General features: G+C 42.6%; 1 protein-coding gene across 1 annotated transcript; it reads right to left on the reverse strand.

The window, feature by feature from the left end:
* Positions 1-627: 627 nt before the first annotated feature.
* LOC118588717 (schlafen family member 13-like) lies at positions 628-9,263 on the reverse strand. Its single transcript, XM_036195270.1, has 4 exons — positions 8,201-9,263; positions 3,853-4,005; positions 1,594-2,314; positions 628-1,423 (listed from the first exon to the last, which is right to left on the reverse strand). The coding sequence occupies exons 1-4, from the start codon at positions 9,255-9,257 to the stop codon at positions 628-630; spliced, it is 2,727 nt and encodes a 908-aa protein (XP_036051163.1). The 5' UTR covers positions 9,258-9,263.
* Between the last annotated feature and the right edge of the window lie 12,515 nt (positions 9,264-21,778).

Raw genomic sequence — 21,778 nt, forward strand, 5'->3', positions numbered from 1 at the left:
GAAACCCTGAGTGGCAGTGGGGCAGGGCTTTTATAGGGGATAAAGCAAGGTGGAGGTTTGGGGTCTACAGACTACATAGGAACAGACTCAGGGTTGATGCCCCCTCCCATCCAGAGGTAGTGTCCTTGGTTAGCTTGCAGCTGCGGGAAAACTATTATCTCTTTCAGTGGAAGCTGTGGTTACTATATTTTTTCTTTATCATGAACATGCTAGTTGTAACTTTTAATTGACTTCTTCTACCATATAGGAATATCTGGTGGGGATTTTCTGTAACTTGGTTGGGGGCTCGAGGGCATAGCCTACTCGGACAGAGGCCTACATTCTGTTGGGTCTTTACCCCAGCTTGTTGTGGCTGCAGAATGACCAAGGCAGGGGTCTGGGCAAAGGTGTGGGTTCCTCAGTGGTTTCAGTATTTTCACAGCATGAGTCATGTGCATTGTTTTGCCACTCTTTTCTTCAACTTAGTTTCCAGCTGGAGATGCACAGTGCGTTTCAGTGTCCACTGGTAATCTTTTTGTCAGCATTTTCTGAAACTTTGTCCTATCTTTATTTTTCTTCTTGTACTGAAGTGCCTCTACTAGGTTTAGTTTTCCTATCGCCAGTGAAGGAACTTAGGCCTCAAGCATCCTATTCTACTACTGAGCTATATCCAACAGGAGTAAAATGACCAGGAAGCCTCAGAATATACAGATACTTCCTTGCTCTGGAGGCCAAGCAAAGCAATAGGTTGTGGGAAATGCCCCGCTCAATAGAATGGGGATCAATACCAAACACAATGGTTCTTTCCAGGCCCGAGAATCGGCGGATGCTGTCAAACGTGACATCATCCATCTGAGACACTCTCTTCTTCCTCATTTCTCTCAGGAACATATCTTTATATTTATCCTTTTCCTCTTCTGTGCTGAAAAGCACAGCGATATCTTGGGGAGAATAGCCATCCCTCAAGAAACAATTGCACTCGTCCGCTACATAGATCACCATCTCTTCCAAGCTCAATTTTATGAGATCCAGGCTGCCTGATACACCTTGAGCCCAGGTAAATTCATCAAGCATCTTCAGGGAATCGGGAGGGATCCTGGGTGGAGGGTTAGTTTTGATTATCTGTAACTCATCTTTTAAGAACTCAGCTATTTGGTCTGCATTGCGAACCACTCTTGTGAGCTCTTCCTTTGGATCCTGGCATGAGAAACTTGGTAGGCCACTCTGTTGTGTGTGGCTGGTCTGAAAATAGTCCAGAAAGATCCAGAGAATTCCAGGACAATTTTTCTCTCTCTGAGTGATGAATCTTGCCTTCCCATACCAGTCCCCATTTTCAGTGCGGAAATTCTGGGCTTCATCAACAATGATATGTTGGATCCCGTCTGTCTTAAATGTAGTTCTCATGAAAGCTGTCCGGGTCACTGCCTGGCAAATATTTTTTGCCCTGTAACAGTGAAAGGACATTAGGTGTTTCTCTAACTGCATCACATGCCCAGCAACACAGCACTGCTGTCACAGGTCATTGTACTGTCTAATTCCCAAGAATCAGGGTAACTTAAGAGAAAACTTCAAACCCAAATTGATAACACATAGACATAAGAGCCAAACACTTACCCGATAAAGTTTCTCAAATGCTGATTTTCACAGATGTAGAGAATTGTATCTGTTTCACAGTGGAATGTGTTTCTGATCTTTTCTATTATCTTCATGGCCATGATTGTCTTCCCTGACCCTGGCAAGCCATGCACAAATAGTTTCTTGGCTTTGCGGAGATTTTTTGAGAATATCTCATACTGTTGGGCTGTGAGAAGATTCAAAATTTCACAGCCAAGCTGGTCACTCAAGAAAGATCTGAAGTTGAGCAAGACAATCACAAGGGCCTGCAGCAAGGCTTCCATTTCCTGGGTGTTGGCAAGCTTGTAGGAGCATGGGTAATCTAAAGGAGAGGCTGGCCACTCACTGGTGTCTGCATTGCTCTCAGAACTCAGGCAGATAACCTTGCTCATGACACACACCCACCCAGTGTAGCCACCAGTGTTCACTAGCTTCTGCTTGAGAGTAAAGGCAGTGTGGGTACAGTAGTCCTGTCCATCATCCTGCTCCTTAAGAACGGTGTAGAGGGTGGGGGAGCTATTTTCTGCAATCAGCAGAGCATCACAGATGACTCCCTGCTTCTCTTCCAGGTCCAGGTCCACAGCCCAGCTTCTAGAGATGATCAGCAAACCACAGGGGACAAAACTCATTTCCTGGCTTATTAAGTTGTCCAATCTCTCATGCTCTGAGCACAGCTCCCTCCAGAGGGATTTGGGAGTATATGTCAAACATCCTGGTGACACTGGACATGGAAAGAATAGACAAAATTTCAAATAAGTGTGTATATTGTTTTGTATGACTCACATATTATATCTAAAATGGAGAATTAATTAGATGGCCAACACAAAAGGAACTTAATAGTGTTTTTGGAGGTTTTTTTTTTTTTTTCCCTCACATGCTTTGTCTGTTTCTTACCTTACAGGTCTTTTGCTTATTTATTATGGGTCTATTTCTTACTTTATAGGTCTTTGCTTATTTATTATGGTTTACAATTTTGTGTTCTTATGGTGTGTGTGTGTGTGTGTGTGTGTACACGTGCTGTATGTTTGTGTTTCTTGTTCTTTTTCTTTATTTTTATTTCTGTTTGTTTTGTCCTATTCTGGTTTGTTTTAGTTGTCCATTTGTTTTGTTTTGTTTTAATAAGAGAGAGAGTGGGGAAAAGGATGTGGATTTGAGTAGTTCAGGAGGTGTCAAGGATCTGTGAGGAGATGGGGAAGGGGAAACTTTGATTAGAATATATTGTATGAAAAATATGTTTTCAATAAAAATTAAAGTTATAAAAATGTTGAAAACAAAAGGGGAACTAAACTCTTATGTACAGCACAACATAAGAGAAATTCCATCTGTATACATCCCCTTCAACTCGAGTTCCACCAAGTTGATGGAATGATGTGACCCTCCCATTATCTTACAGAAAAGTCTCTGCCAAGCAAAATGGAATTTATTGAGCCTAAAAAGGTACAAAAAAAAAAAAAAAAAATCTGTGCAGTTTATCTTAAAAAAGATTCCTTTGTGGAAAGTTTGAAAACATTACTGACATGCTAAAAATAAAAAAGATTTCAGGTTAATTAACTTTGGATATGGACCTAAGGCTATCCTAATACATTAATTATCTGGGCCTTGTTTTTACACACACACACACACACACACACACACACACACACACACACACACACGGTGTGAGGTTAAAGAGGTCATTTCCTTCCTTCAGAAACCCTGATCTTTCCTAAGGAGGAATTCCTAAATATAGCTAAAAGCTGAAATAATCTATTATCTTAAATTACTATTTTGAACCAATCCCAGACCCTAGTGACTCATTCTCACCACCTTCTTTGAAGACAAATTACTCACGGTTCCTGTGTGCCCTGCTATTTCTCCATGTGAAGGCTTGTGTTCTTCCCTCTGTCCCTAAAAGCTGACTAAAATGGTCAACTGTTTCAATGTGCTTCCAGTGTAAGGCTTTTGCTATGGCCGCACTGGTTCAGTTGAGTTCTGAACCCAGTGTCTGAACCCTCGGAAAGCTGACTCAAGTGAATGCTGCTCAAGCCCTGGGAATACTATGCTTAAATTCATGGTGGGGACCTTGGCTGCTGCATATTTATCAGATTTTGCAGTTACCCTGGTAGATCACTTCAACAGTACCCATACCTCATTTCCAAGGAGTTAGTAGCACTGTTACATCATAAACTTGGTGTCGCAGAAGGCAGTCTCATTGATTTCTTTTATAGCAAAGGTATTAAATGGTCTCTTTCTCTTAATGGAAAAACTAGCTGTTCATACCTGGAAATAAATGCTTTTGGAGAGTGACTTTATCCTCCAATCCTTTCTTAGAATACACTGGTCTGCAGTGTAGAGGGCTGTTGGAGATACTCAGCTGAGACTCAAAGTCTTCACACAGGTTATGGAGGGAAGATGGCTGATTGGCAGCTGCCTCTGTGTAACACAGTGAATGAAAACAGTCAGAATAACAAAGCAGCCCTGGTGAAGAGACTGGAAGTCCCAGCCACATGACAAAATCAGAATCAACAAAAGCTTCAAATCCAATAGAAGTTCTGAAGAGGCAGTGACTCCTCTGATATGGGTAAGCAGTATAGAAGAGGTCCCCTATGTCACTTCACTGGATGCCAATTGGATAGAGGACCCACTGGTTAGTACCCTTGGGGGTCCTGATAGCAAGAAATAATCTCAAATCAGGGATCCTGGTGTCAGCCTGTCACAGTTCATGGGCAGCAGACGGCTGTGAAAGGCAAGCATGGGGCAACGAAGGACTGGGCACTGACATGCCAAAAAGGTTGTAGGAGGCTGGACTCAGAAAGAGAAGCTTGGGTTGGAGATATGGCTCAAGGACAGCCAGAGCTATGCAGAGAAAATCTGTCTTGAATAAACAAAAGACCAAAAAACAAAACAAAACAAACAAACAAACAAAAAGCAAAAAGCAAAAAAGAAAAGACCAAAAAAAAAAAGAAAGAAAAAAAGAGAAGAAAAGTAATAATAATCTCGTTTGTCATTAGATCAAAATGAAATAAATCTATAAACCAACAGCAAGAGAAAGTACAGAACTTTACAAACACCTGGAGATTAAACAATGAATGACTAGAGTGTCATTGATGAAATCAGGAAATTAAAACATTCACATAACCAAATGAAAATGGAAGCAGCAGTTATAGGAACCTTTGGAATGTATCAAAGGCACATCTAATAGTGGAGTTTATAGCTGTGAGCAATTACATGGAAAAACCAGAGCCATCCCAAATAAGTAACATCATGGAATTTCAACTCAGAGAAACAATTCATCAAACAAGAACAACCCAAGCCAAAAATTAGTAGATAGAAAAAAATAATAATCATCAGGGTAGAAATTAATGTAGTAGAAATGAAAAGAATAAACAAAAGAATGAGTAAAACAGACCTTTTAAAAAATAGGTAAGATTGATAAACCCTTAGCTAAACCAACTAAAGAAAGAGAAGAGATAACATAACCACAGGTATCAGTAAAATCCAGAGGATCATTAGGGAATACTTTGAAAACCTATATTCTAAAGAGGTGAAAAACCTAGGGTTTTGGATCAAAGGAGACATGTATCCTTTGGACATGTATCACCTACCCAAGATTGCTCATGTGGCAGCTGCCAAAATGCAGCTAAATCCCTTTCAATTCAATGCACCTTCTCACTTTTGCAGGAAGATTGTGTTGTCTCTTTGCATAGAGCTTAGACAGAAATACAGACTCCCATGTGTGCATACCCAACAGGAAGACGAAGAGAATTCTAGCAAAGAAAAGTACAGATCTGGGTGGATTCATGTTGACTTCTAATAGACTATCACTGAAGAGTTAGTATCATTGTTCCTCAAACTATTCTGTGAAATAGAAGGGAAGAAGCACTGTTAATTCACCCCCATAAAGCTGTATTGTCTTGTTACCACAACCATAAAAAGAAAAAACAAAAAAATTATGCACTCAGTTTCCATGATAAACTTATAAAGAACCTGCAAACCAAACTTAACCCAACACTGAAAAGATCACCTCCCATCAAAGTAGGCTGCATTCCAGAGAAGGGTAGCTTAACATAGGCAAATTAATAAATGCAATGTGTCACATAAGTAGAACCGGGACAAAAATCACAGAGCATCTCACTAGATGGAGAAAATGCCTGTGTCAAGATTTTACATCCTTCTATAATAAAAGCCCTGAAGAAACCAGGGACAGAAAGAACAGACGTCAACATGATAAAGGCTGCATACAAACCTAAGTCTAACATTATAGTAGGTAAGAAATAACTAAAATTACTGCCTCTAAAATCAAGGGCTCACTCTTATTCAAGGCAAGTGTACAAATAGAAAAGAAGTAAATTGTCCCCATTTGCAGATGATGTGACCCTAAACTTAAAGACCTTAAAGACTCTACCAGTGAATTCTTATACATGCTAACCTCCCACAGAGTAAGCACGATATAAAAACCAATGGACAAACCCAGCAGCTCTTCTATATACCAATAACAAACTTGATGAGAAACAGATCTGGAAATCTCCTTAATGACTGCTTTAAAAAAAAATCACTGAGAACATACCTAATAAAGGAGGCAACAGGCCTCTAAGATGAAAACTTTCAATCCTGAGGCAGAAACCAGAAGAACAAAATCTCCTGTGAAAATGGTTGTCACTAAACTCAGTTCAATGAGTCCCTACAAACCCTATCAAATTCCAATGATGTTTGTCACAGAACTAAGAAAAAAGTTCCTGGAATTCGTACAGAAGAACAAGAGACTGATTAGCCAAAGAGGATTTAGCAAAAAGATAAATTAAGTCCAACCAAAATACACCACATCTGGTGTGGGTTCCTGACTCCCCGGAGTTGGTAACATGCTTAACTTTGTTACCAGGTAATCATTATTATGACATTCCTGCAAATTATAGTGTGAGGATTTTAAATAATATGTGTATAAATAAGAAGTCCATTTTTATGGTACAGGTGAGATGGCTCAGTGGGTAGAGGTGTTGTGGTGGTTTGAAGGAAAATGGTTCCCAAAGGGAGTAGCACTATTGGGAAGTGTGGCATTGTTGGAGGAAGTATGCCAGTGTGGAAGTGTGGGAGCCCATTTCCAGCTTTCTTAGGGGTTTATCTAGCAGGTCTGCATAGAGAGGATGATTGGACTTCGGGCCTGAGTTCACATGCCTGAGATGGTCTGCGCTTGGCTATGCCTGGGGGAGTTCTTTTTTCTCTCCCCTTGGCATTCCTCTAAATACCCTGGGGCAGAGTCAGTCTGGGCCTGATGGAATAGGTTCCATGCTGTCTTGAGGCTATCTTGTATTTTCTATCTTTATCTCCACCCTCTATAATCTTTCTATGTAATATTTTCTGCTACTCTCACTCAAGAGCACGTGGGGAAATGTGGGGGTGGTGGGTACACCCTCTGTTCCCCCCATGGAGGCTGACTTTGAGGTCTCATATGTGCTCAAGATACTGCCCAGTCTCTCAGATCACTTCCTGTTGCCTGCAAGATGTAGGACTGTCGCTGTTTGTTGTGATATGGGTGTGTGGGTTCAGGAGGTCTGTGGAATGATGACTCAGAGGTGCTTAAGAATGAATATAGCCTTTCATTGCTGCAGGGGGGTCCAGCCTCAAAGGACTGAAGCACTTACCCTTTGCCTAGGACATATTTATTTTCTGTCTATTACCATTTAGCTAGTTAATTTCCATACATTCAGAGCAATCTAAAAGGAGCTCCCAGAGACCAAACGCCAAGTGCAAATTACTTGATTTGTTAGGTACCATGGTCTTCAGGGTTTCCTGAACCAAATTTGCATTGGCCTTTGATCCTTGGGGGACTCTCTGATCCTTGACTCTCAGACAAGATTCACATAGGGTGCTAAGAGAAACAAAAGGTAAGCGAAACAAAAGGTGTGGTTAAACAAAGGAAGGATTAGGGCTAGGTGCTGCTCTCTGGAGCCAGGCCAGGGGCTCAGCAGGAATGCACTACATAGGACACTCAGCACTCCTCTGGCACCCATCTGTCTGCACACTGCCATATCCCACCATGACAATAATGGACTGCACCTCTGAAGCTGTAAGCAAGCCACTCCAATTAAGTATTTTCCTTTATAAGAGGTACCGTGGTCATGGTGTCTCTTTACAGCAGTAGAAACCCTGACTAAGACAGGCACCTGCTTCCATGCTTGATGACTTGAGTTCAATCTCTGGCACCCACATGGTGGAAGGAGAAGTGACTCATGTAGGTCTCTGACCTCCATGTGTGAACCATGACATATGCACACGTGTGCCACAAAAGAAATCCATTTCCAATTTTTAAATAAGATTTATTTATTATATACAGTGTTCTGCCTGCATGCATGCCTGCATGACAAAAGAGGGAACCAGATCGCATAGATGGTTGTGAGCCACCATGTGGTTGCTGGGAATTGAACTCAGGACTTCTGCAAGAGCAGCCAGTGCTCTCAACTGCTGAGCCATCTCTCCAGACCTACAAATTTCTTATATCCAAAAAAGCATAAATATCCAGAGAAAGCCAACTTCAGTAGGTGAAATGAACTCAGGCTTTGAGAGTGTGAGGGATATACAGGAACTCAAAAGAGTTTGAAAGGACAGAGAAGGAAGAACTCTCCCCTCTTACCTGGACCAGCATCCATCATTATGTCTACCCACTCCTTGGTAGTCAGGTTGTAGATACCCTTCTCCTTGTCTACCATCCATGAAGTGGGATCTTTTGAGAACACTGCACAGCAGAAAGGCTCCACTTTGATCACACAGAGATAACCATGCAAATTCCCCTTTTCAAACACATCTATGACTCTGGTCTGGTGAGACACCTTTTCTTCAGATGAACAAAAATGGAAAACTGGCAACTTGGATATTGCTTCTTTTACTACTCTTTCCAAAGAGTCACAATCAACATTGTCTTTTGGGCAACCCAGGACCCTTTTACTCTTATCATCCACTCCAATGAAAAGGTAGCCCCCAAGGGTATTTGCAAATGCAGAGACATACTCTGGAATTATATTTTTTATATAGTTTTGAATTTTTTTTGTAGAGAATTGTTTAAATTCTATATAAGTAGATTCAGGAAAAGGCAAGGCTTGACCATATTCAAGTTTCTCACACTGGAAAATTTCAGAAGCAGATTTTAATTCAGGGTTGTTCTGATGCATAGTTTTGGATTTTTTAGCAGGTGGAGTTCCTTCATCAGTCAGACTAGATTTGACACTCTTCCTTTCCTTTAGAAATGTGAATGCATCTATAGAATTCATTTCAATCACAGAAGTTCCAGATCTACAGTACAAGGAAGAATTTTTGCTGCAAATACGAGGCTTAGCAGAACCACCTCTAGGGCTGCAGCTCCAAGATTTAACAAAAATGTAAAAATGATTTCCTCGTTGTTGGGTCTCAAAGAAAGTCTGCAAATCGGAAGACTGGATAAGCTCTCTCAAAGACTGTTCCAAATCAAGTCCCATCTCCACAGGATGATCATGGTTGTTGGCCATTTGTATCTCAATCACTCCTCCTCCAGAGTTTAACAGAGCACAGGCAGCCTTTGTAATTTTTGTGTTCTCCAGCTTTCTCTTCGTTGAGTCCATTTTATTTCGATTTACTTCCCCAAGAGTCACTTCTTTTACATGGATGACCAAGTCTGGGTGAGACTGTATCACCTCTAAGCAGAGATTTGTTTCCATGTTGGTCCTAGAGTCAAACAATCTAAACATTTGTTTTACCTTTACTACAGTTCATTCTCTCAAGCACACAATTCATTCATCTACTTACTGAAAATATTTAGTCTTAGTCAAATATATCCTGTCAGGGCAATAAAATATCAAGTAATAAAAATACCCATTTCTCTTTACAAATTGTTTTGGGGGTAATGAAAATAGAACTTACCATCACATGTGAGATTGGCTATGGGAGGAAAAACACATTAAAGAGGTGTCTGAACAAATTTGCCCATTAAACTGTAGTTTAATAATGCTTTCAGGAGGGGCTAATGTCAGCTACTCACTGGAATTGTTAGAGTGAAGCCATCAGCATTGAGGTATAGGAGAAGGAGGTATCACCTAATACAAGGGTGTGCCATGGCATGAGACTTCAGCTTGAAACATATTCCCAATGAACTATGGGGCAAATAGAGAATATACTGGTAGGAAATATCAAAAAGGTTGTGAAAACCCAGAGAGGTAGGAGAAACACAAAAGGAATAAGGTATCAGGGATCAGAGCACAGGGCCACCTGCTGAGAATTCATGTATGTTAGCTACTGACAGGTGCTGCAGGTTGAGATTGGAAAGTCTATTGCATGATTATTGAAGTGCCAGGAGGTGGTAGTGCATGTATTTAATCCCAGCACTTGGGAGGCGGAGGCAGAGGCAGAGGCAGAGGCAGGAGGATCTCTGAGTTCAAGCCCAGCCTGGTCTACAGAGTAAGTTCCAGGACAACCAGGGCTACATAGAGAAACTCTGTCTCAAAAAATCCACCCTGCCTCAAAAAAGGATCTAATAAATGACACACTGGTGACTTTGAAAGGACTACAGAAGCTGAGGTCTTAAGACAAGTGCCAACAGACATGGCTTGGCTTGTATTTTTATCACATACTGTTGCAGAGTATTCCTTTACACTGTGTGAAGATGTGTCTCTGTGATTGGTTTAATGAAGAGCTGAATGGCCAATAGCTAGGCAAGAAGAGGTTAGACATAACTTCTGGGGACAGGAAGGACTTGGGGAAGAAGAAAGGCAGAGTTGTCAGCCAGATACAGAGGAAGCAGGACATGCAGGAGGCAAGGTAAAAGCCATGAGCCACATGGCAACACTCAGATGAATAGAAATGGGTTAATTTAAGTTATAAGAGCTAGTTAGGAACAAGCCTAAGCCAAGGCTGAGCATTCATAATTACTAAGAATTCTCCACGTCATTATTTGGAAGCTGCCTTGTGGGACAGAGAAAGACTTGATACATATGGTGCCCAACGTGGGGCTCAAATATCCAAACACAGGGCCTGAGAAAGCTAAGAAAAGTTCTGGACAAGGGGAAAGATTTAGCTAGCTAGTCCTGGAGTCTCTCAGGTGGGCTGGTGCTCAGTGGCATACAGAGGCGTAGCTACCAGCTGTCGCCTGTGGCCTGGGTCAGCTTCCGGTGCCATGTGCCAGTGCTGTGCACTAACCTGAGCCATGTAGTGGCTGACATGGCAGTTTAAGATTTGTCCCACATGGTCAGAGAACACTATAGATGCTTATAAAGTCAGGTCCAGACACAAAAATCCTCTGAAAAGGTACAGTATATTTAAAAATGTGCTTAGATGCTGAAGAAAGAAAAGAAATGGTATAGACAGTCATAGAAAAAATATAGCTTAAAATAATAAAGTCTTTAAAGAGAGAGTAAAATAATATAAAAAAAATAAGCCATGTGGATGGAAATACACAGGGTGCCTGGATCCTGTATGATGCTTTGTTAGTTTTGAATTTTTAAAATGCTAATGAACAGAGAACAACAGCTGCTGAGAGACATTTGATTGTGGAAGAGAGTGCTGAATTAAACCAGCCTCAATACTTTTGGGATGTCTCAGAAGTGGGACAATATGTTGTGTTGGGGGAGAGGTTGTGCTTTTATTTCCACAGAAAATGCAAAGCTATGGATTCCTTGGAAGTTAATTGAGATCACATTTGAGTGGGGGAGACCTCCTGAGGTTCTTGGCTACAGATATATGGGGAAAAAAGCCAAGAAAGACTACAAGACAGGTGATGTATAAACTGATCCCTCAACATGGGAACAGCTGTGAGGCTGGATGAGATATGATACATCTTTTTGGCTACAGAGTCCTCATGACTTATTATGTGCCATCCTTTCTTATTGTTATCATTTCCCGCATCCCATTTGGGGTCCCATGGGCACATGTCCACTGTCAGTAGTCGGGTAAAATGCTTGGTCACCCCAGGCGTTAGCATTTCTGGGGTCCCATAGCTGCACATGCACTGCCAGCATTCAGGCAAAATGCTAAGTCATTCCAGGGCCTTATATCCTACATAATCTATGTGCATTGGTTGAGTAGATACATAAACCACTATATTCATGGGCTGAGCTACCTTTAAAGCAGACAGCTGTGGAGCCTGCATGGGGCTGGACTAGGCCCTATGCATAATTGAGACAGTTGTGCAGCTTGGTCTGTTTAAGGGGCTCCGGCAGTGGGAATAGAATCTATCCCTGATGCATGAACTGGCTTTTTGGAGCCCACTACCTATGGTGGGACATCTTGCACAGCCTTGATACCGGGGGAAGGGCTTGGACCTGACTCAACTGAATATATCAGGTTTTACTGACTCCCCATGGGAGGCCCTACCTTTTCAGAGGAGGGAACAGGGGTGAGTGGGGTGGTGGTGGTGTTGAGTGGATTGGGGTGGAATGGTTGAGGGGGGAGTGATAGGAGAGAAGAGGGAGATCTGTGGTTGGTATGTAAAAATGAATAAAAAATTTCTTAATAAAGAAAAAAAGCAGACTTGCACATTCCTTATTCCTTCTTCTGTCACGTTTCTTCCAGCAGGCCTGTATCCAACCCCCATTCCCTCCCCCTACTCTCTACCAATAAAACTCTTAAAGTGGGTTTCATTGTATATCTTGTGGTCTGTCCTCACATGGGATAAACAACAGTTGGTGCTGTGAGACTCAACAGGCTCTCCTGGTGCCTCTGGGGTGCACCAGGATTCTGCCCATTTACAACTGCCCATTTTCCATCTGCCTGGCTGCAGGACTGCTTTGTGCAACACTGGCTGATTCAATTGGCGAGTTTTCCCTCTTCTAGATAGCTTAAAAGCTTTCCTAGACCCCTGGGAACAACTGCTGATCACCCAGAGTCCTAATTTGGTGTCTTTGAGAGTAGGAGAGCTGCCAACCATGGTCTTTAAGGCTATGACGAGTTCCTTTTGCCAATTGTCAACTCTGGCAATTCCCCATGATTGAGGACTGAGGCTTTGTTTTTCGTCTCTCAGACCTTGTCTTCTCCCACCACAACCTGTCCCATCTCTTAACTTATAAAGGTTTACAAACTCTACCTCCTTCCCGAGTTCTTTCTCTCCAAGTGGCAGTAATGGAAGAGGCCACACTTACTTTCCAATCTTGCCCACCCCTTAATATTTCATATCTTCTCCCTCAACCCAATACTGACTATTCCTCATCTCATTCCTGCATTGAATCCCTAGAGGAAATACTGCTCCATTCTTCACACATGGCATGTTGCCTCAGGCCACCTATACCTGGTATACACATGCAGAGCTCCTTTCTACATGAGGGGACCCATAAAGCAGGCCATGCCATAGTTTCAGATACTGGGGGGGGGGGTGAAGCATGGGCACTCGCTGCCCACACTACTAGCCAGCAGGCTGAACTAATAGCCATTACCCAGACCTTCCAATTAGCACAAGGACAGTCCCTAAATGTTTACAGAGACTCCAAATATGCTTTTTATACTTCCCTCCACCCCCGGCCCACACTGCCTTCTGGAAAGAGTGTGGGCTACTGACGACAAAAGGAGACCCATAACTAATTCAGGCCAAATTATGGCCATGCTGAAAGCCTCCCATCTCCCCAGAGCTTTGGAATTATTCATGGGCAGTCTCATCAGACTGAAAGCTTCATCATCTCCAAGGGAAATAATTGAGCTGACTAGGCAGACAGGACAGCAGCCCTCCAGGGCCCAGACTCACCTCACCCACCACAGGAAAACCATACACTACAACCCACACTGTCCTCACAGCCACTCCCTAACACTCGGCAAATTCTGTTCTGGCTACACCAGCTCTTTCATCCTAATAGTCAGGCTCTGTCTCATTTTGCAAAGCTTACCTCCATCCAACCCCTGAGGGCTCACAGTTCTTGAAAACTATTACTGCCTCTTAAAAAATTTGTCAAAAGTCAGACTCTAATTCCAAACATCAGAGCCACCGTTTTCCTACCCACCAGGCTAGGGCCTCCCTCCTGGGGACTTGATTTTACTCACATGCCCACAGTCAGATGTATTTAGTATCTTCTGGTTCTAGTAGATACGTTTTCAGGCTGGATTGTGGCTTTTCCAATTTACTAATATCTGGGCTCAGACAGTCTCTGACCTTCTTCTCTGGGAGATTATTCCTTGATTTGAGATTCCTGCCTCTCTCCAGTCTCACAGTGGTCCTGAATTCACCTTCCCAAATCTTATCTAAGGCTCTTAAATCCCTGGCATTTTCATATTCTGTATCACCCTCAGTCCTTAGGAAAGGTAGAACAAACTAACCACTCCTTAAAAAATATTCCTGTTACAATATCTCAGGAAATTCACCTTGACTGGGTAAAACTCTTGCCTCTGGCTCTATTCAGGCTCTGGACTCTCCCCAAGTGACCCCTTTAATCAAACCATTTGAACTCATGGATGGGAGGCCAGTTCTAACTCCCAGCCTCCCATCCAAACCTTCACCCCTCCCTGACCACCTGCTCACCCACTTACTCTATCACCTCTGTTCTCTCCTGTGGAATTTTACTGACTATTCCTTACTCCAGCCATGTGATACCCCCTGTCCACCTCTAATCAACATTGGGGATCAGGTCCTTCTCTCTCCCCATACCAACGCCTCTCACCCCCTTTCCCTAAATGGCAGGGTCCCTTTAGGGTAATTCTTGTAAGCCCCACGGCTGCTAAGCTTGAGGGCCTTCCTCATCGGACTCACCTATTTTACCTTAAACCCTTTACTCCCCCACCTCAGGATAATCTTTCCTCATACACATCGACTCAAACAGGGCCCTGTCTCTTAGGTTCCAGAGGACACCGAGATCAACTTTTTTGTCTCCAATTCCAGAAGAATGAGGTCTCACCCCACAACTGTACTCAAATCTACTGTATTGGAAACCCCATATGTTTTCCTTCCTGTCTCCTGCTCTGCATTCTCTTGTTTCTACTGAACACACTCTGCTTCATCAATTTTCTCTCTGTGTCTCTAATGACATATCCAATTTCTAATTAACTACTCAGCTGTGGTTGCAGGGACCACCGTTAGCTACAGAGCTGGAGGCACAAAGACTATCAGACTTGCCCAAGTGGTAAGGAACGTAACACCCCAGAGATATTCACCCCCAGACTCAAATGGGAGACTCACAGAACAGATTTTAATATAACAGTTTATTATTATTGACTGACCTCAGCAATCAACCACCTGTGTCTCTTGAATGGCAAGATAATACCATGATGACAGAAAAGTAACAGGCACCTTAGGTTTGTTTCAGGTGGAGATAGGAAGTTTAATTGGTACCAAGAAAAATAAAGCATGTTCCAGATCTCTCTTCCCTCTCTCCCCCTCTCACTCTCCCTTCTCTCCTCTCTCTCTCTCTCTTCTCTGTGTGTGTGTTTCTCTCTCTGTTTCTCTCTGTGCCTTGTTATGTGACTGTCCATAACCCTAACACTAACCAATAAAATTATGATAAGCTACTGACCCAACTCTAGCAGAGTACTAAATACTATTTCACTATAGCATCATAGCCACAAGCTCAAGATTTTAAATTCCCTTTGGTTGCTTCTTAAGGTGCCTAAAATTTATCTTTTGTAAACTTAAAAATTCTTGTAAGCTCCAGGGAGCCAAATTGGACTCATCCGAAAAAGTCAGATTCACTCCAGATAAGTATCATTCAACCTTTCCCTGTACTTGGGACCCCCTTCCCTCATCTTGGGACTGCCCCCTCACCTTGTGACCCTCCTCCCTCAATTACCAGGATCTAAGAAAAATTTTTCTAAACTTCATCTTCTACCTTGCCAGCATCTTGTCAGGTCCAAACTGTCAGGTCCAAGTGACCCTGGACAATTCCACAGAGCTCAAACAACAAGGAAGACAAGCAGCCACCTCAGGACATGCTCCCCAGACTGATAACCACCAAGTCAGCTGGGAGCAATTTTGTGAGACCTGGCCCCTTCATTCCCTCCCATCTGCTACCCTTAACCCCTTACTTTTTTATAATAAACAAAAGGGTGGAATATTATCATTTCTGGCATCCCTGGCCACTTCCAGGGTTCCATGGCCACACATCCACTGTTCAGCATTCAGGCAAACTGCTTAGTCACTCCAGCCCCTATATGTGTAAGCTGAGATACCTTTAAAAGCAGACTAGTCCCTCCCTTTCCCTTCCCCCACTCTCTACCAATAAAACTCTTAAAGTGGTCTGTTCTTGAGAGCAATAAACCACACATATGGCATGGACAGAAGTTTGTTATACAGTCCAAACAAACTTACAAATTTGGGAGCTGGCTAGTGGGACAGAGAAAGATCCATTACAACATACTATTGTTATATTTATCTGGATTCTTAAAATGCCTAACTCTATGCCCTTGTTAACAGAGCATGGATCATCTACCTTAATATGGCTCTTAGTGTAAGGATTAAATAATTTGCCAAGCACTTAACACTGTGTGTTGGCACACAGATGCCTGGTAAGCTAAACTATACTAATTGTCATTATGTCACAATGGCTTGAGGAATGGATACTAGGTACAGGTGTAGTGTTATCAAGGGTAGACAATAAGTCATTAGATAAACTTACTTTAAAAAAAGGTACTGTGGTGATATTGTGTTCCCCAATATGTTGTGCACCCTAATAAACTTGGGAGTCAGAGAACAGAACAGCCACAATATTAAACATAGAGGTTAAGCAGTGATAGCATACACCTTTAACCCTAGCATTCAGGAGGCAGAGATCTGTGTGGATCTCTGTGAGTTCAAAGCCACACTGGAAACAGCCAGGATGGTGACACATGCCTTTAATAGCAGGAAGTGATGGCAGGAAGCAGAAAGGTAAATAAGGCATGAGGACCAGGAACTAGAGAGCTGTTAAGCTTTTAGCAGCAGTTCAGCTGAGATCCATTTGGATAAGGAGACAGAGGCTTCCAGTCTGAGGAAACAAGATCAGCTGAGGAACTAGCAAGGTGAGGTTGGACGTGGCTTGTTCTGTTTCTCTGATCATTCAGCATTCACCCCAATACCTGGCTGTTTGCTTGTTTTTATTAATTAGAACTTTTAAGATTCATGCTACAAGGTACAGAAATGTATATGGAGGATGAGAAGTTGAAGATTGTATTTCTTTAAGATGGAAAAGGCTTAACAATATTTGCCATGGATGAGAGAGAGAGCCAGTAGGGAAGTGAGAACTTAAAGATGGATGAGGAGGCCGAGTGACTGAAACAAGTTTGGAAAAGATTGTGGTTCAGAATCTGGAAGAAGACAAAGAGGAAAAAAGCAAACCTGTTGATAGTGAGGTTAGGTTTATAGCTGTGGGGGGAGGCAGGAGGGAGACTCTTCCGATGACTTCCTTTTTCCTCTTCAGCTAGGAAACAAAGTCACCCCCTCTGGAAAGAGGCTTTTGCTGAGAAATGTAGTGCAATAGAGTGGAAAAAGTTTGAAGAATATCACAGTGATATGGGGAATGAAGGATGTGCTCACAAAGGAAGATTGCAGAGAAAACGTGTGAGCCATGTGTCTTAGCTACTTCTCTGCCTCTGTGATAAAACGCCCTGACAAAGACAACTTAGGAAGACAGGGTTTGTCTGGCTCATGGTGAGAAGTACCGATGACCAGAGCCAGGAAGACAAGGCAGCTGGAGTTTGCACGGCTTGGTCACAGTGTAATCACCCACCCAGGGTCAGGAAGAGGGAGCAAGAAATGCCTGTGCTCAGCTAGCTGGCCCTTTTATTCAGTCTCGGCACCACAGCCTGGAAAAAGTGCCACCCTCCTTTAACTCAGTCAACATAATCACTCACACATATGCCTATAGATGAAATAATCCCTCAGGTATGTGCCCGGAGGCCTTTCTTCTAGGTGATTCCATTTCTCATCAAGTCGACCTTGAACAGTGTTATACCATGTCTTCATGTACCCAACACACATAAATTCATAAAATGTAATAATGACTTGAAAAAGCAGTTTTATAGCAGGACAATGTATATTATGATAGTATTTAAATAAAAAGCTTAAAGACAAGAGGTTGAAGAGATGGCTCAGTGTGTTTTGCTTGTATGTGTTTCCGTGCACCACCTGCCCTATGCCAGTGGAGGTCAGAAAAGGGCATCAGATCCCTGGGACCAGAATTATGGACAGTTGTTCACTGCCATGTGGGTGCTGGGAATTGAACCTGGGTCTTCTGCAGAAACAAGAAGTCTTCTTCACTGCTGAGCCGTCTGTCCAGCTCCAGATAACAGAGTTTTTGGGAAGTAAAATCTTAAAAAATGTCATATGACACAGAATAATAAGCTATGCTAGACTTTGATAGGCAGAATGCCTCCCAACAGGAAATGGGTAAGCTACCACAGAGGGCCCTGTGGGACAACTGGTCCTGAGTCAATCGCACCATTCCATGACAACTAAAGAAAAGTGATCTTTGTCTCCTTTAGGCCACCGTAGAAACTGTTGGTGAAAGATTATGCCTCTGATGGATGTGCTTAGACGCACAAAACTCTAGACAGGCTGGAGCAAGACACTGCGCATAACAAGTTGGAACCGGCTATCCTGGGGCAGAACCAGAACAGAAAGAAATAGCACTGTAGAATGAGAGACTTTTGGGAAACTGAAATCACAGGGTTCTTGGCTCTTTTCTAACAGCTTCTAGATTATAAACTCCGGGTGAGATAGAAACAGTTCTATTTCCTCCTCTCAGCTCCTTAGCTAAGGTCAGTGTCTTACAGGGGTTACTCAGTCGCACCTGTAGAATCTCTTTCAACATTGCAACTTCAAAAACTGCAGCTGGGGGCCTGAGCACTTTGCGCTCTTGGAATCTAACTTGCATCTGCTAACTGTGACAGGCTCTGCCAGCACAGAAACCTGCTGCTGAGAGCGGCTCTCATGTGAGTGCGTGCGTTGTCCCGCTCCGTGTCCCCCCCCCCCCCCCCCCCCTTGTCCTTTACTCTGTCTTTGCTGGCCTCCCTTCCCCTATGAGAACCTAGTCAGGATCATCCCCTATCACCCTCATCATTTTTAAGGAACCTGTGGCTGAGCCTGATAAAATACCTGGGCCTTCAGGCAGGAGAGACACACAGATGTAACCTTGGGTGCTAGACTGCTCAGGCCTGCACGTCTCGGATTTGGCGGGCTAGACCTTGGTGGTTGCGCTAGGGAGCTGAGGGGCGGAAAAGCACCTGGGCCTGGCCTTAAAATCCCACATCCAGTGAGTTTGCCAGGCTGGCACTAAGGTCCCGCCTTTCCTTTACAATGATTGGCTGTGCTCCCCCGCCAAAGTCGCGGAAACAAAGAGACCAATAGGAAGTCTACTAAACACAGGGAAACTTGAAACTCGTGAGCTAAACTTTAATCATCCTAGACTTCAGATACATTGAGCTTCCGAATTGTTCCTGGCGTCTTTAGTCCCTCTTTTGGTCTCCGCCGCCATTCTTACTCCTTCCTGCTCTTCCGCTCTCCCAGGGCTCAGGCACCTGCCCATTGATCTGCATCTATCAATCAATCTGTTTATCAAATCTATTCATATGTCTATATTAATTACACAAGAAGGGATAAAACTCATTCAAGAGGAGAAAAGCTCTTCGCCAGGCCCTCCCCTTTGCCTCCCGCCTCGCATCCGACCCTGGCCCCCTGGAAGTCGCGCTCAATCCTCACCTCTTTTAATCTGACAGAAAGGACTCCCAGTTCTCTTGCTCCACTTCCCCTGGTTGCCTCGGAGAGCAGAAATTGGACACAGGCACGAACCTTTCCTTCCAGAACTCAGCCTCTGGCACCTGCGGGTCTGAGGTCGGGTGGAGTTCCAGTGGTGGACTGGTCACCCGCCTGTGGGGCGCAGAGGAGCAGCTCTGTCTCCAGCGTGGGTGGTGATCTCAGCCAGCTGTTTGAATCTACCCTTGTAACTTCCGTTCCTATTTTCAGGCTGGCTGCAGGTCTTTGGCACGTTGCCAGCTTGAGCTCACTGTTGGTTTAGGGTGGATTGGACTGTCTAGCAGCCCTTCTGTCTTCAGCTAAACCCTCATCCTGGTCCGTGGGCAGAACTCCTCACTGCAGGCCTGGCCCAGTGGGTTACAGCCCTGAGCTGCTGTCTCTGCCTGAAGGCGAGTTCTCTGCTGGGGAAAGCTTCTGGGAGGAGCAGAGATTCATGCTGGTCTAGGAGAGTGAGAGTGGAGCTTTTTATCAGGATCCCACCCCCTGGTCTCGGAGCTGAAAACTAACCATCATTAACCCTCCATACTTGCAGATCTTTATATGTTGTGTACTCCTAACGCATTTACATTTATTAGACATGTGTTAAAACAGGTAACAGAATCACTACATACATTTAAGCTCATAACATGTTTTTCCATGCTTCTAAACTCTCCATTTCAGTATATCTTCAGACCACCATCTTCACATTTTCCTTTAAAATGATCATTTTCCAGATTGTTTATATAACCGAGGACCATGAATCTACAGTGTTGAAAGTCTGTCAACCTAGAATTCAATTCTCTCCCTCTCTCTCCATCCAGTGGATATTTAAAGGTAATCCTTCTCAGAAATATAAATGACCAATACATATTCTTAAAAGTTTTTAAAAAGTAATGATGCTTAATCAACTGGGAAATGAAATTTAAAACTGCTTTGAGATTCTGTCTCACCTCTGTCGGAATGGCTGCTGCCAACCATGAGACTCACTGAGACCTAAAGAAGGACGTGATGTCTGATGGTATTAGAAAGCTGCCTGCCTAAGCATGAAACTCAGAGAGAGCAGCCGAGCACAAGCAGGAAGTAAGATAAGTGGGTTTAGAGGCTGTGTTCTTGAATGTACCAATATATATTTTTATGACTTTGTCGAAACTTAGGTGGCTGTAACTGTGTGGGTTATTTCTGGGTCCTCTCTTTTATTCCACGGGTCTACACATGTGAGTTTTGTACCAGGACCATTCTGTTTTTGTTACGTTGGCTCTAGAACAGCACTGGAGGATTGGGTTTCGTGGAAGCTCCAGCATCGCTATTTCTGCTGAAGGTCTCTTTAGCAACTGGAGGCTGGAAGAGTTAGGTAAAAGAACTATTTCCTTTTGAATACAGACTTTATCTTCTGTCTTACTGGACCAGGGGCCAGTTGGATGTTTAAAACTTTTCTTAAGTTATGAATTTTATATCAAAATTTATAATATATGTATATATATTTTAACTTTCGTCATGATATTAATGGTCATATAGATTACTAATTCTATAAAAAAAAAGGCTTCATCTAACTGCCTGTACATGTTTTCATGTTTGAGTCTTTATCAGTTTTATGCAGAGAATCATGACCATGCCTAACAGCAAATTTGAAGTCTCCAAAAAGATGATGGGGCCCCACAAAAAGGATTCCATCAGGATAATGATAATACCACTAAGCTGACAAACACCACCCAAAGTTCAGCTTTGGACTACAAACTGCTGAGCACAATTTCGAGATGTCTAGCTGAGATGATCCAGCCTCACAGACTATTCGAGTGAGGACTTGAGATAAACCCTGCACTTTTGCATTATACAGAGACTAGACAACAAATGATACAGCTACTTCTTCCAGGATTTGACATTTAACTCAAAATTTTCCTTTTCAGGATCCCTTAAAGATGCCTTCACCCCCAGACAGCAGGAAGCAATTTTAAGAACAGCACATCCACATTTCCAAAAGGTGGGGTGGATGGTTTTTGGTCTTTCTATAGGTTTTGGATAATTGTCATTGTTCAGGATGGTTGGTTACAAGTTGTTATTGTTAATGGTCAGGAAAAAGGTTAAACAAAGGAGATTAGATTTAAGGTTCTTGTTTGAAACAAAAAGAAAAAGAAAAAAGATAAGAGGTAGAGTATTGAATCTACTCTTGAAAAAAAGATACAGAAATGATAGACTAAAGAGTAGGTTATTGAATCTACTCTGAAAAGAAAAAAGAGGATATAGATTAAAAAGATAGATTATTGAATCTACTTTTAAAAGGCAACTACTAGTTATAAATATTTTACATTGGATTGGATTTTTGTATATTGTATGCAAATTATGTATATTGCTACAAATTTGAGATTGATTTATATAGATATGATAAGATAAAAAGGTAGATTATTTAATTGATACCAATTTGAGATTGATTTTGTTAGAATATATTGTACATATATTTCTAATCTTGTTCAAGATATTGTACCTATACAATTCATTTAACAATGTAGTGTAATTTGCTAATCCTTGAAAGGATATTAGGATATAAAGAAATGAAAGTTAGTAGTTAGTCAT

The sequence above is a fragment of the Onychomys torridus genome, chromosome 8 (assembly GCF_903995425.1).
Source record: "Onychomys torridus chromosome 8, mOncTor1.1, whole genome shotgun sequence".
Classification (NCBI taxonomy): domain Eukaryota; kingdom Metazoa; phylum Chordata; class Mammalia; order Rodentia; family Cricetidae; genus Onychomys; species Onychomys torridus.